At 44.2% G+C, this 14,854-nt stretch overlaps 1 protein-coding gene across 2 annotated transcripts; it reads left to right on the top strand.

Moving 5' to 3' along the window:
- The first annotated feature begins 2,354 nt into the window (after positions 1 to 2,354).
- Positions 2,355 to 14,382, top strand: abhd5a (abhydrolase domain containing 5a). Of its 2 annotated transcripts, XM_065027615.1 has the most exons (10): positions 2,355 to 2,493; positions 6,214 to 6,312; positions 6,659 to 6,756; positions 6,850 to 7,019; positions 7,516 to 7,718; positions 11,406 to 11,560; positions 11,716 to 11,827; positions 12,227 to 12,413; positions 12,623 to 12,691; positions 12,866 to 14,382. In XM_065027615.1, exons 1-10 carry the CDS (start codon positions 2,462 to 2,464, stop codon positions 12,962 to 12,964), a joined length of 1,224 nt encoding a protein of 407 aa, XP_064883687.1. In that variant the 5' UTR covers positions 2,355 to 2,461; the 3' UTR covers positions 12,965 to 14,382. The 2 variants fall into 2 exon arrangements, with proteins under 2 accessions (XP_064883687.1, XP_064883688.1); XM_065027616.1 differs by lacking the exon at positions 6,214 to 6,312 and having other exon boundaries at positions 2,363 to 2,493.
- Positions 14,383 to 14,854: the final 472 nt, after the last annotated feature.

The following is a 14,854-nucleotide window of genomic DNA, read 5'->3' as shown; positions in this document are numbered from 1 at the left end:
CTGAAACCGTTTACTTCCAACGGAAAACGTTTTGCAACGAAAACGAGATTTTATTGGTCAAGTTTATCAAAACTTGGGAGTTTATGTAGGTAGGTCCCTCCCCGTCTCGTTCGCTCAGAGGAAGAGACGAAGTGAGAAGTTTTAATCGTCCCAAAATCTGGCCACGAAAATAAACCAACTAAGTAAATCATTTTTGTATGGAGGTCAATGAGTGTCGAATTTAGTAAACAAAAATGGTAATTTCTCATTTGCTACTTGACGCTTATTTGATTTAATAGGACGTTTCGTAAATATTAGGTGTTATGTGTGTGTGTGTATATATATATAGAAGTGGACGCTTGTGGCATTTCGGCAAAAAATGACTTTATATCTTAGTTGTGCCTGTTGTCAGAGCTTCTGTCCCCAGCCAAGGAGGGCATACAGCAACACCTAGATATTCTCCGCAGATTCTGTCAGACCTGGGCCCTGAAAGTGAATCTCAGTAAGACATAAATAATGGTCCTATAAAAGGTCCTGTTTCCAGGACCATGAATATAAATTCCATCTAGACACCGTTGCCCTAGAGCACACAAAACTATACCTACCACGGCCTAAATATCAGCACCAAAGGTAACTTCCGAAAAGCTATGAACGATCTGAGAGGCAAGGCAAGAAGTGCCTACTACGCCATCAAAAGGAACATACAATTTGACATTCCAATTAGGATCTGGCTAAAAAAAATACTTGAATCGGTTATAGAACCAATTGGCCTTTATGGCTTAGGTCTGGGGTGCGCTCACCAACCAAGAATTCACAAAATGAGGAAAAAAGAAATTGAGACTATGCATGCAGAATTCTGAAAAAACATCCTTTGTGTACAACGTTAAACACCAAATACTGCATGCAGAGCAACATTAGGATGAAACCCGCTAATTATCCAAATCCAGAAAACAGCCGTTAAAATCTACAACAACCTAAAAGGAATTGATTCCAAAAGCACAATAAGACCTAACCAAATCATGAGAATACAAAAAGGTAATTTCTTGACAAATTTGGAAAGAATTAACTAAAACATAGAGCAAACCGGAATGCAATTTGGCCCTAAACAGAGAGTACACAGTGGCAGAATACATGGCTACCATGACTGACCCAAAATGAAGGAAAGCTTTGACTATGTGCAGACTCAGTGAGCATAGCCTTGCTATTGAGAAAGGCTGCTGAAGGCAGACCTGGCTCTCAAGAGAAGACCTGCTATATGCACACTGCCCACAAAATGAGGTGGCAACTGAGCTGCACTTCCTAACCTCCTGCCAAATGTATGACCATATTAGAGAGACATATTTCCCTCAGATTACACAGACCCACAACGAATTTAAAAACAAATCTAATTTTGATAAACTCCCATATCTATTAGGTGAAATACCACAGTGTACCATCACAGCAGCAAGATGTGACCTGTTGCCATAAGAAAAAGGCAAACAGTGAATAACAAACACCATTGTAAATACAACCCATATTTATGTTTATTTATTTCCCCTTTTGTACATTAACTATTTGCACATCATTAGAACACAGTATATAGCCATAATATGTTGTCAGTGTAATGTTTACTTTTAATTTCTGATTGTTTATTTAACTTTTGTTTGTTATCTATTTTACTTGCTTTGGCAATGCAAACATATGTTTCCCATGCCAATAAAGCCATTTGAATTTAAATTGATAGAGGACTCATCATGGATATTATCCAATTTGTCATGGACATTGCCATTGAGGGCTTTCACCATTTATACGTTTTCAACTGGATGGGGATTCCTATGAGTTGGTAGCAATCAGCCAATTAAGAAAAAAATGGACTACTTTAAAATGGAGATAGCTTTAATGTCACTGCCCAAACTGTCACAGACGTTATAATGGCACAGATACAAAGATGAGTCCTCCATCTCTATGGCCTGTTGTTCACACGTGTATCTGCCCTCTCATTGGCTAGAATGGGCTCCTGAGTGGCACAGCGGTCTAAGGCACTGCATCTCAGTGCTAGAGGCGTCACTACAGACCCTGGTTTGTTTCCAGGCTGTATCACAACCGGCCGCGATTGGGAGTCCCATAGGGCGGCACAGAATTGGCTCAGCATCGTCCTGCCGGGTTAGGGTTTGGCCGGGGGAGGCCGTCATTGTAAATAAGAATCTATTCTTAACTGACTTGCCTAGTTAAATAACGTTTTTTTTATGGTCCCACCTGATCTCACCTCCTGCCTGCCTTCCATATTCGAGGACATGTGTTTTGATTGTTAGAGCATGTTTGAGGACATGTGTTTTGATTGTTATCTTATCAATACAATAGACACTCTTTGGTTTGCTTCCGTTTAGATCCTTAAGTATGGTAAAGGGTTTCCATTGCAAAAGTTTTGCAACGGAAACCTCCTAATGAATACACGCCAGGTGATGTCATGTTTTGTGTATCATGTGATTTGGCTGTGTGAAGAATGGCTGACCAAGCGGTGACTACTGAGAGAGGGTGAGTGTGTTTTTTTAATAAACAAACTTAGAACCGCTCTTTTAAATATAACAATATTGATAAAAGCGACCCACAAAAAGTTAATCATGATACAATTTGTTTCCTTTGTGTGTCTTGTTATTAGCTAGTCCTAGCATGTTGATTGTTCTTGTTTGTCGTCAAGCACCTGTAGACTGAAGTTACTTTTCAGTTGACTTAACACACTCGTGGCAACAATGTTGCATGTTTATAGTTTATGCCGGGTTCGGGTGCTTGTCGGAGCTAGGAAACTCGGACATTTCGACTTGCTAATTAGTTGAACGCGGTAGGTGATTGACAACAAGTTAGAAAGTCGGACATTTCCGATGTTCCTAGTCCCGACTAGCACGTGAAAGCGGCATTGGTCCGCGTTAAAAAGTCATGAAACCGACGGAGCGGTTTAAAGCTTGAAATGAACAGCTGTGTTGGAATGCGAACAATATGGGTGTCAGTTCTGTCTGTATGGTGCGGGAGGATGACGGGAATGGTCGGTAGTGGAAAGACATAGGAAGAAGAGAGATCATGATACAGAAAGCAGTGACGCGTCTAGTGAAGAAAGCATGAAGAGGGCCAAGGTATGAAGTAAGAGTAGTGATGTGTTGAAGTGGAAAGCGGTTATAGTGTTTGATGAGACCACGGGGCCTCACTTACACCCTATCTGACTAACTCATGCCGTAGAGAAAAAGGTAGGTGAAGTGAAATGAGCTCGATTCATTGGAAATGGTAGATTGTTAATATAGTGTGGTAGCCAGGCTCAGCAAGAGACTATTGTGAAAATGGAAAAGCTTAACGTTAATGGGAAGAAGATTAAATGCCATGTCCCTGGTTCTTATGCTAGATTGAGGGAAGTCATCACTGTGGTCCCAGTATCTATGTCCAAAGATGATGTTAAAGACAATGTGACGGGAGGCAGAGTAATTGAGGCCAAAAGGTTGATTGGTAGGAAAGAGGGTCAAACAAGTGAAAGCTTATCAGTGGTGGTGAGGTTTGATCAAGTCTTGCTGAGAAAAGTACAGATCCGATTCCTTAGTTTCAATGTTAGAGAATTTGTCCCATATGCACTGCAATGTTTTAAACGCCAAAGAATGTAGCGGCTCAGTGTAAAGGAAAGAAACGATGTGCCAAGTGAGGAGGGACACGTGGTTACGGTGAATGTGGGAGCAATGTGAAGGTTAAGTGCTGTGATTGTGGGGGAGAATACAGTAGCATTTGGTGGATGCCAAGTACAGAGAGAGGCTCGGAGATATAGGATCAGTCGTGATGTATCGTATGCAGAGAGAGGCTCGGAGATATAGGATCAGTCGTGATGTATCGTATACAGAGAGAGGCTCGGAGATATAGGATCAGTCGTGATGTATCGTATGCAGAGAGAGGCTCGGAGATATAGGATCAGTCGTGATGTATCGTATGCAGAGAGAGGCTCGGAGATATATGATCAGTCGTGATGTATCCTATACAGAGAGAGGCTCGGAGATATAGGAACAGTCGTGATGTATCGTATGCAGAGAGAGGCTCGGAGATATAGGATCAGTCGTGATGTATCGTATGCAGAGAGAGGCTTGAAGATATAGGAACAGTCGTGATGAATCGTATGCAGAAGCCATGAAACTGATTGGTAGAACTACAGAGCGGACTGATGGAGCTTACATGGATGTACCTGTAGTAAGTGGACCTACTGTCAGACTGATGGAGCTTACATGGATGTACCTGTAGTAAGTGGACCTACTGTCAGACTGATGGAGCTTACATGGATGTACCTGTAGTAAGTGGACCTACTGTCAGACTGATGGAGCTTACATGGATGTACCTGTAGTAAGTGGACCTACTGTCAGGCTGATGGAGCTTACATGGATGTACCTGTAGTAAGTGGACCTACTGTCAGACTGATGGAGCTTACATGGATATACCTGTAGTAAGTGGACCTACTGTCGTGGCTGGTGCTTCTGATGGTTTGGAGGCCTGTAAAGAAATCTTGTGCTCATTCGTGCGTGGTGTCAAAGGACACTTTGATAATGAATAAAGTTGACCTCATAGCTTTTATTGGTAAGGTTATTAATGCGACTCGGGTTGTGAAAAGCAGAAGGTTATGGTGGAGAAGGCAAAAGAGATATTGGGGGTAACAGATGTTACTGTTGAAATGGTTGTTGACATGTTGAACAATCCTAAGGGTGAAGTGTTTCAGCATGATACAGATCCATTTGAATGGTGTTAGTGAGGGTTTGGGGGGGCAGAGTGGAGGGTGTCTTTGACAGTGTCATATCTACAGATGTTTCAGGTGTGTGTTTACATGTACATGTTTCTATTTTCTGATCTTAATTTAGGACAATTCTACGGTCATGGAATTATGCCCAGACTCAGAATTTTCACTTTAAAATGTATACCAAACAAAAAAACATTGATTTCAAAGTTTAACAAACCATATAACTCTATGCAAAAGGACTTAACCATTTCCACAGAAAATATACAGTAAGAACAGTGCAGATACAAAGTTTGGTAACAGAATATCAGAATAATCACTCTCGTTGGCTGACCCTTGCGTCATACTCGTCGCCAAACCCACTGGCTCCATGTCATCTACAAGACCCTGCTAGGTAAAGTCCCCCTTATCTCAGCTCGCTGGTCACCATAGCATCTCCCACCTGTAGCACACGCTCCAGCAGGTATATCTCTCTAGTCACCCCCAAAACCAATTCTTTCTTTGGCCGCCTCTCCTTCCAGTTCTCTGCTGCCAATGACTGGAACGAACTACAAAAATCTCTGAAACTGGAAACACTTATCTCCCTCACTAGCTTTAAGCACCAACTGTCAGAGCAGCTCACAGATTACTGCACCTGTACATAGCCCACCTATAATTTAGCCCAAACAACTACCTCTTTCCCTACTTATTTTATATTATTTATTTATTTATTTTACTCCTTTGCACCCCATTATTTTGTATTTCTACTTTCCACATTCTTCCATTGCAAAACTACCATTCCAGTGTTTTACTTGCTATATTGTATTTTACTTTGCCACCATGGCCTTTTTTGCCTTTACCTCCCTTCTCACCTCATTTGCTCACATCGTATATAGACTTGTTTTTACTGTATTATTGACTGTATGTTTGTTTTACTCCATGTGTAACTCTGTGTCGTTGTATGTGTCGAACTGCTTTGCTGTATCTTGGCCAGGTCGCAATTATAAATGAGAACTTGTTCTCAACTTGCCTACCTGGTTAAATAAAGGTGAAAAAAAAATAATAATAAAATAAAACCCAGGGAGATTTTACTGTAATTCTGTTACCAAATTTAACATCTACACAGTTTTTCCAGTAAATTGTTCAAAGTAGTCATTGTGCATAGAGTTGGTTTGTTAAACTTCTAAATCAATATTTTTTAAATTCAGCTACTGTGGAAATGCCGTATTGACAATGCCTAAAGTAAAATGTTTTAGGAAGGCTTGAAAGCTTTGTTCAAGTGTTTTTGTAAGCTTATAGGCCAGTACACTACAACCTTCTCCACTACTGCAACCCAGTTTCAAGAACCAATTATCCAATACCTTATCTGTTTTTTAATTTAGGATGTAACTAAGTCCAATGCAGCAAATCCCATCCCCAACACTAACTGCATTTCCCCATTCAATTAACACAAGCACATGTGATTAATAAGGCTATTACATGTCGTCCCTGACATATAACATCCCCTTTTCCACTCTGTGTTTTAGTTTGTCTTTTGGCTGCAGACTGGCTCAGCGAATACTGATGTTTCTTGGTATTCATAGTCTTTTCTACAATTTGTTGAGTGTCCTGGACAGAACGTTGAGGTAACCTACCTACCGGTGTGATTGTCAGACTAACTCCTTCCTCCCCGGCTGCACCCCACTCATATGCTGCTAGTGCTGCTCTAACTCCCTGCTGCATGCAGTGCTTGAGGCAGGAAGTTACATCCCTGGCTGTTCAATCAGTTAACAAACCCTGCATGTCATTTTATTTCCACCTTTCCCCGAAGCATGTTTACAAGTTGTTGTTTTTTTACATTTGATGTCTTGTCTCCTTTTTGCTGTGAAATATTACAACCGTCAGCAACATGACTCCTGACTACCAATGTAATCCCAAACCGTATAGGCTATAGCCTAGGCTGGGTGATGAGTTGTGTCTGTGTCTATGCAGGTCCTGGACTTCCACGGCATGGATCACCAGCTGGCTGCCCTCCTGGTGCCCCACCTCCCAGAACCAGCTCAAGACTGCAGAGGAGAAGATGCTGCAATGTAAGGAATTCCTCTCTCTCCTTTACCATCAAACTGTATTTGCAGCCATGGCCAATTTGTGGACTATTATGTGTGGATCCTTCTCATCCCCAGGCATCACAGGCAAGGTGTCCCAGCAGTATGTCCCAATCTCGGATGGTAACATGCTGTGGACCCTCACATTGAATGGAAACATGAAGAACCAGACTCCCCTGGTGCTGCTGCATGGCTTCGGTGGAGGGGTGGGCCTGTGGGCCCTCAACCTAGACGCCCTGGCCCAACAGGTTAGTCTCTGAAGCACAGGCTTCTCTTGTAGCGTTGGAAAGCCTGAGGAAGTTCCCCTCGGAGAGACAATGTAAAGGGGTGTAGTACGACAGAGTCCAGATAGAAACTAGTGCACATTGCCATATATCAAACCACTGCAGTATTTTGCATGGTTGCGGCTCTGAACAGGTTGTTTAATCATATTTCTGATGTTTATGCAAGGATGAATAAGGTACGTAACTAACGGTGCATAGGCTACTACAAGGTAGGAAAAGAGACACGAAAAACAAGGAAATGCCTCTTCGGAGGGGAAACTTCATTTCTACTCACAGCCAATCACATACTGAATTTCTCCAGACTTCCAAAAGAGATTTGGAGGATGGTCACAGGAAACTACCAATAGGTCAACTGGTCAACCACACCTGCTATGTATAACTAGCTCTATTTTTAGTAAGTTTTATCATGTTGTGTAGTGCCTTTATAAATAAAATGACTTTTCATTATTGTTAATAATAGAGGCCCGTCTATGCCTTTGACCTGCTGGGCTTCGGCCAGAGCAGCAGGCCCTACTTCAGCTCCGACGCCAAGGAGGCTGAGGCCCAGTTTGTGGACTCCATCGAGCAGTGGAGGGCTAAAGTCGGCCTGGAAGCCATGGTCATGCTGGGACATAACTTTGGAGGTTATTTGGCAGCTGCTTATTCGCTTAAGTATCCCACCAGGCAAGTATCACCTGACACCACCCAACACTTTCCCCAGTTCAGAACCATAGACAGCTTTCAATATGAATGGTTGTTTATTCCTTAGTATTTAGCCACCTCCTTGGTTAAAGATAGAATACTACATGTATTTAGCCAGTACTTGGTTCACCCTCCTATGCTTGACTAATACTGTACACCCCAGACCTCACGGGATGTTGGTATGCAGGTGCTAACCTCTGATAACAACATGAATGTCCTTAAAAAGTGTCCCCTCTGTGCTGTATCTCAACTGAATCATCTTTTCTCACTGTGTTGCTAAGATTTCAGTAGGAACCTAACTCATTATAAATGTCTCCAAAACCTCATCACACTCCGATCAGAACAGCTTAAAGCAGCCAGCCAGCCACATCCTGTCCTTCTAGTATTAAAACATCCAGCCACATCATGTCCTTCTAGTATTAAAACAGCCAGCCACATCCTGTCCTTCTAGTATTAAAGCAGCCAGCCACATCCTGTCCTTCTAGTATTAAAGCAGCCAGCCACATCCTGTCCTTCTAGTATTAAAGCAGCCAGCCACATCCTGTCCTTCTAGTATTAAAGCAGCCAGCCACATCCTGTCCTTCTAGTATTAAAGCAGCCAGCCACATCCTGTCCTTCTAGTATTCAAGCAGCCAGCCACATCCTGTCCTTCTAGTATTCAAGCAGCCAGCCACATCCTGTCCTTCTAGTATTAAAGCAGCCAGCCACATCCTGTCCTTCTAGTATTCAAGCAGCCAGCCAGCCACATCCTGTCCTTCTAGTATTCAAGCAGCCAGCCAGCCACATCCTGTCCTTCTAGTATTCAAGCAGCCAGCCAGCCACATCCTGTCCTTCTAGTATTCAAGCAGCCAGCCACATCCTGTCCTTCTAGTATTCAAGCAGCCAGCCAGCCACATCCTGTCCTTCTAGTATTCAAGCAGCCAGCCAGCCAGCCACATCCTGTCCTTCTAGTATTCAAGCAGCCAGCCAGACACATCCTGTCCTTCTAGTATTCAAGCAGCCAGCCAGACACATCCTTGTCCTTCTAGTATTCAAGCAGCCAGCCACATCCTTGTCCTTCTAGTATTCAAGTAGCCAGCCACATCCTGTCCCTCTAGTATTCAAGCAGCCAGCCACATCCTGTCCTTCTCTAGTATTCAAGCAGCCAGCCACATCCTGAGTATCCTGGCTCTAGTATTCAAAGCAAAATGCCAGCCAGACATCCTGTCCTTCTAGTATTCAAGCAGCCAGCCAGCCACATCCTGTCCTTCTAGTATTCAAGCAGCCAGCCAGCCACATCCTGTCCTTCTAGTATTCAAGCAGCCAGCCAGCCCACATCCTTGTCCTTCTAGTATTCAAGCAGCCAGCCACATCCTTGTCCTTCTAGTATTCAAGCAGCCAGCCACATCCTTGTCCTTCTAGTATTCAAGCAGCCAGACACATCCTTGTCCTTCTAGTATTCAAGCAGCCAGACACATCCTTGTCCTTCTAGTATTCAAGCAGCCAGACACATCCTTGTCCTTCTAGTATTCAAGCAGCCAGCCACATCCTGTCCTTCTCTAGTATTCAAGCAGCCAGCCAGCCACATCCTGTCCTTCTCTAGTATTCACAGCAGCCAGCCAGCCAGCCTTTCCTGTCCTTCCTCTAGTATTCAAGCACAGCAGCCAGCCACATCCTGTCCTTCTAGTATTCACAGCAGCCAGCCACATCCTGTCCTTCCTAGTATTCAACACAGCCAGCCAGCCACTTTCCTCTTCCTGTCTCTAGTATTCAAGCAGCCAGCCACATCCTGTCCTTCTCTAGTATGCAACACAGCCAGCCAGCCACATCCTGTCCTTCTCTAGTATTCAAGCACAGCCAGTGCCAGCCAGCCACATCCTGTCCTTCTCTAGTATGCAACACATGGTGCTGGTTGAGCCAGCACACCTTGTCCTCTTCACTGTCCTCTAGTATTCACAGCAGCCAGCCACATCCTGTCCTTCCTAGTATTCAAGCAGCCAGCCAGCCACATCCTGTCCTTCTCTAGTATTCAAGCAGCCAGCCGCTGACCTTTCCTCTTCACTGTCCCAGGGGCTGACCATCCTGTCCTTCTCTAGTATTCAAGCAGCACATGGTGCAGCCAGCCACATCCTGTCCTTCTCTAGTATTCAAGCAGCCAGCCAGCCACATCCTGTCCTTCTCTAGTATTCAAGCAGCCAGCCAGCCACATCATGTCCTTCTCTAGTATTCAAGCAGCCAGCCAGCCACATCATGTCCTTCTCTAGTATTCAAGCAGCCAGCCAGCCACATCCTCTTCCTGTCCTCTAGTATTCAAGCAGCCAGCCACATCATGTCCTTCTCTAGTATTCAAGCAGCCAGCCAGCCACATCCTGTCCTTCTCTAGTATTCAGCCAGCCAGCCACATGCCAGCCAGCCAGGCATCCTTGTCCTCTTCTAGTATTCCTGCAGCCAGCCAGCACATGTGCTGTATTCCTTTCTCTAGTATTCAAGCAGCCAGCCAGCCACATCCTGTCCTTCTCTAGTATTCAAGCAGCCAGCCAGCCACATCCTGTCCTTCTCTAGTATTCAAGCAGCCAGCCAGCCACATCCTGTCCTTCTCTAGTTCAAGCACATGGTGCTGGTTGAGCCGTGGGGCTGAAGCAGCCAGCCAGCCACATCCTGTCCTTCTCTAGTATTCAAGCAGCCAGCCAGCCACATCCTGTCCTTCTCTAGTATTCAAGCAGCCAGCCAGCCACATCCTGTCCTTCTCTAGTATTCAAGCAGCCAGCCAGCCACATCCTGTCCTTCTCTAGTATTCAAGCAGCCAGCCAGCCACATCCTGTCCTTCTCTAGTATTCAAGCAGACAGCCACATCCTGTCCTTCTCTAGTATTCAAGCAGCCAGCCAGCCACATCCTGAGTATCCTAATTGGCTCTGAATTAAGGACAAAATGCTCTTAATCTGACTGGGGCACTTTGGCTATGTTTAGACAGGCATCCCAATTCTGTTATTATTTTCCACTAATTGGTCTTTTTTCAGAGCTGATCTGATTGGTCAAAAGACCAATTAGGGGAAAAAAATATCAGAATTGGTCTGCCTGTCTAAATGCCGCCTTTATTTCCCCTGTTCAGTTCACCGATGGACAGATCACTTAATAAACTGTGCCCTAGTGGTTTAGATTATTTCCTTTCCAGACCTTTCAATACGACATCAACTTATTTTGTTCACAACCATAGAGGCGTTTCAGTTATTTCAGATTGGTGTTGATGGAGTATGGTATTTCCTCTTCACTGTCCTGTAGGGTAAAGCACATGGTGCTGGTTGAGCCGTGGGGCTGACCTTTCCTCTTCACTGTCCTGTAGGGTAAAGCACATGGTGCTGGTTGAGCCGTGGGGCTGACCTTTCCTCTTCACTGTCCTGTAGGGTAAAGCACATGGTGCTGGTTGAGCCGTGGGGCTGACCTTTCCTCTTCACTGTCCTGTAGGGTAAAGCACATGGTGCTGGTTGAGCCGTGGGGCTGACCTTTCCTCTTCACTGTCCTGTAGGGTAAAGCACATGGTGCTGGTTGAGCCGTGGGGCTGACCTTTCCTCTTCACTGTCCTGTATGGTGGGTAAAGCACATGGTGCTGGTTGGGGCTGACCTTTCCTCTTCACTGTCCTGTAGGGTAAAGCATGATGCTGGTTGAGCCTTTCCTCTTCACTGTCCTGTAGGGTAAAGCACATGGTGCTGGTTGAGCCGTGGGGCTTACCTGAGCGTCCAGACACAGAAGACCAGGACAGGCCCATCCCCGTGTGGATCAAAGCCCTGGGAGCCATGTTGAGCCCGTTCAACCCCCTGGCAGGGCTACGTCTGGTGGGGCCACTGGGTAAGACTGGCAGCCTGTCTGACTAGATGGATGACAGACATAGAAATACTACTGTAAATTACATTTCAATTACATACCTGTCTGACTGGATGACTGCATTGTTTATGGGATGGAGTTTTTACCAGCATTCAAACCCACCTCCTTTGTTCTTCAAGGTCCCACACTTGTTTCAACTCTAAGACCAGACTTCAAGAAGAAATACTTGTCCATGTTCAACGACGACACGGTCACAGAGTATATCTATCACCTGAACGTCCAGACTCCCAGGTTAGTCCCTCTCTCTCTCTCTATTTAGTTCCTGTTTGAGTTCACTGGATTTTTATCTCCACTTTACTCTGGGCCTGTATTTACAGTCTCAGTCTGAGTGAGTTTCAATACAGTTCAATTCCAATGTTTTCCTCTTAGACCATAATGAAGAAGATGTTATGATTAATATGACTATATGTACAGGAAGCACTTCAATTCTGAAATGCTTTTGTAATATAGGCTGTGATTTTCATTTCTCACACCCTTATTTCAGTGATAATGTTAGTTTTACTCTGTTGTAGTGGTGAGTTCAAAGTAGCTGCTTATTAAGGATTATTCTGAGAAGATCAGACTATCGTATACCTTACTGCTGTACTTCTCCCTCTTTAGTAATATTCATGTTTGTTTACTCTGTTGCAGTGGTGAGACAGCCTTCAAGAACATGACCATCCCATACGGGTGGGCCAAGAGGCCTATGCTGCAGAGGATTGGCCTGCTCCATGCTGACATCCCTATTACTGTGATATATGGGTCACGCTCCAGCATCGACGGGAACTCGGGCAACGCTATCAAAGGAATGAGGCCAAACTCTCATGTGGAGATCATAGTACGTTTGAATTCCTTTAAGCTGAACACTTAAGATGCTGTCTGTGTGTGGTTGTCTAGTAATGCGTGAGACAGCTGGCTCAGCTTTTATATTCCCATTTATTCACCAGGTGGCAGGAACAAAAGTCAATTGAAGTGTTAAATCCTAGATGAATATGATTTTCCAGAATGTGTATCTGATCTCATATTTCTATTCCTCCTCTCTCCCAGGCTATCAGAGGGGCGGGCCACTACGTCTATGCTGACCAGCCAGAGGACTTCAACCACAGAGTGCTTCAGGTGTGTGACGCGCTGGGCTGAGGTGGGGGGACTAGTTAACCTGCGGAGAGTGACGTGTTATACCTGTCATGCCCAGAGCTTGTCCTCTCAGTGAGCATGTGATCTGTGAGGATCAGAGAGGACTGGGCAGACAGCTCAATAGGGCTTTATTTACCTCGATCATCCTCACTTTAGGTCCTCAGTAGTAGACCTACCACCACCAGCACAGCAGACCTGCTAACTAGGGAAGGACCCCGTGTTGAAAAGATGATTCTCCTGGATTGTTTGGTTTGACACTTTTGTATTCATTCTACTGACTAAAGAGAATGGCTCATAGTTGTTACTGCTTGTCGGGATTTTGGTCATTTTGTGATGAGTGTGTCAGCTTTTAATCTGCTGTTTTAAGAAATGTGATTCTCAGAACGATACAGACTACAATTTGACCACTTGTGGATTATTCTCATTCTGTCAAAGATCCTTCGTGAGATTATTTAAAAATGTTTCATTTGCGTCATAACCGCTCATGTAGATATGACCACGGGCCATTAGATATGACCAGAGTTTTGACTTAAATACACACGATTGTGGAACTTTTAGACCTCTGGTTTTGCTGATGGGCTCCTGAGTGGCACAGCCGTCTAAGGCACTTCATCTCAGTGCTTCATCTCAGTTCCAGGCTGTATCACAACCAGCCGTGATTGGCAGTCCCATAGGGCGGCGCACAATTGGCCCAGCGTCGTTAGGGTTGGGCCGGGGTAGGCCGTGATTGGCAGTCCCATAGGGCGGCGCACAATTGGCCCAGTGTCGTTAGGGTTGGGCCGGGGTAGGCCGTGATTGGCAGTCCCATAGGGCGGCGCACAATTGGCCCAGCGTCGTTAGGGTTGGGCCGGGGTAGGCCGTCATTGCAAATAAGAATTTCTTCTTAACTGACTTGCGTAGTTAAATCAAGGTTAAATAAATACCAAATATAAAAAGATTTCCCCATGACAACCGAAGTGCCTTGTTAATGACCTAGTATGTGACCAGGGACTACAGTCATTGCTGCTGCTTTTTGGTCTTGTCTTTTTATGGGTCCTTTTGCAAGTGGTCGTTTTCACTTGAAGATGTTCTAATTATTTCTCATTCATAGTGTTTTGTCTCTGGTTGTGGTCTAGTGTTAAAATAATCCACTTATTAATAGCTAGCGTGTGCAGGTGAAGGAAAACAAAGCATCAGAATCAGGTAATTGAAGATAACTACTCCATTCTTCTCAGCTGCCATTGTGGGGAAAGAAGGTTTGGCCTCAATAAATCCCATTCATTCATTGCAACAGTATTTGATAGTATTATTAGGCACCTGTCCAGGGTGTCTGGAAAAGCACAGTATCTAGGTCTAAGATCAGTTAGCATAGCTATAGCAGCCTGTCCTCTTATTTCATATAGGTGACAGCTAATATCTCTGTGTGAAGTTGCAGATTGGGTGGGTTACTTAGACTTTTACAGCCACTTTACCCAGTGCAACCTTTAAAAAAAATCTAAAGCACCGTTTACTACATGTGCTGAGCCCAAGGATAAGGTTTGATTAACTCCTGAACATGTGGATGCCTTTGTATTGTTGTCCTGTATATCATTGTAAGTCTCCAATCACAAGTCAATTACCGTGGGGAAGAAAAAATGGTGCTTCTCTATTCATGTATTGTAAAATACCTGTAAATAATAAAGATTATATTATGATTTCGGTGGCCTTTGTTGTGACACATGTATATTTAGACTTGTGTTGTGAAGATCAACAATATTTCAGTATTAAACACTACAACTCTCATAGGCATTCTGTCTGAAAACCACCTTTACAAAAAAAGATGGCAGTAAAAGGGGAGTAACTGCAGTAAAAGGGGAGTAACTGCAGTAATTGCAGAATAACTCAAGTGTACTGCAGTCAGAGTGCAGTATAACTGCAGTTACACTTCAAAATTACTGCAGTAAAATAACTTGTTGTCATGGTGACTTTATCAAGCATTTTTTATCCACACTGATTTCTGTTCAAAGAGGAGAGCTAATCTCAACCGCTTTCGTTCCTATGAATTGTTCCTTTGAGAGAGATGAACCCCACTGTGTGAAATGTGGTCGTCAGAGCTCCAGAGGAAGAACATGGGAGCTTTTTAGTACCCATAAACGTACAAAACTGCAACATGGACATCAGTATGAC

Source organism: Oncorhynchus nerka, linkage group LG14 (genome assembly GCF_034236695.1).
Source record: "Oncorhynchus nerka isolate Pitt River linkage group LG14, Oner_Uvic_2.0, whole genome shotgun sequence".
NCBI lineage: Eukaryota > Metazoa > Chordata > Actinopteri > Salmoniformes > Salmonidae > Oncorhynchus > Oncorhynchus nerka.
This window is presented reverse-complemented; position numbering and strand designations above follow the sequence as displayed.

Coding starts and splice junctions, on each gene's coding strand:
- abhd5a (XM_065027615.1), top strand. CDS start 2,462: ATGGCTGACCAAGCGGTGACTACTGAGAGAGG. Junction 12,414..12,622: donor ACTCTCATGTGGAGATCATA/GTACGTTTGAAT, acceptor CCTCTCTCCCAG/GCTATCAGAGGGGCGGGCCA. Junction 12,692..12,865: donor TCAACCACAGAGTGCTTCAG/GTGTGTGACGCG, acceptor TCCTCACTTTAG/GTCCTCAGTAGTAGACCTAC.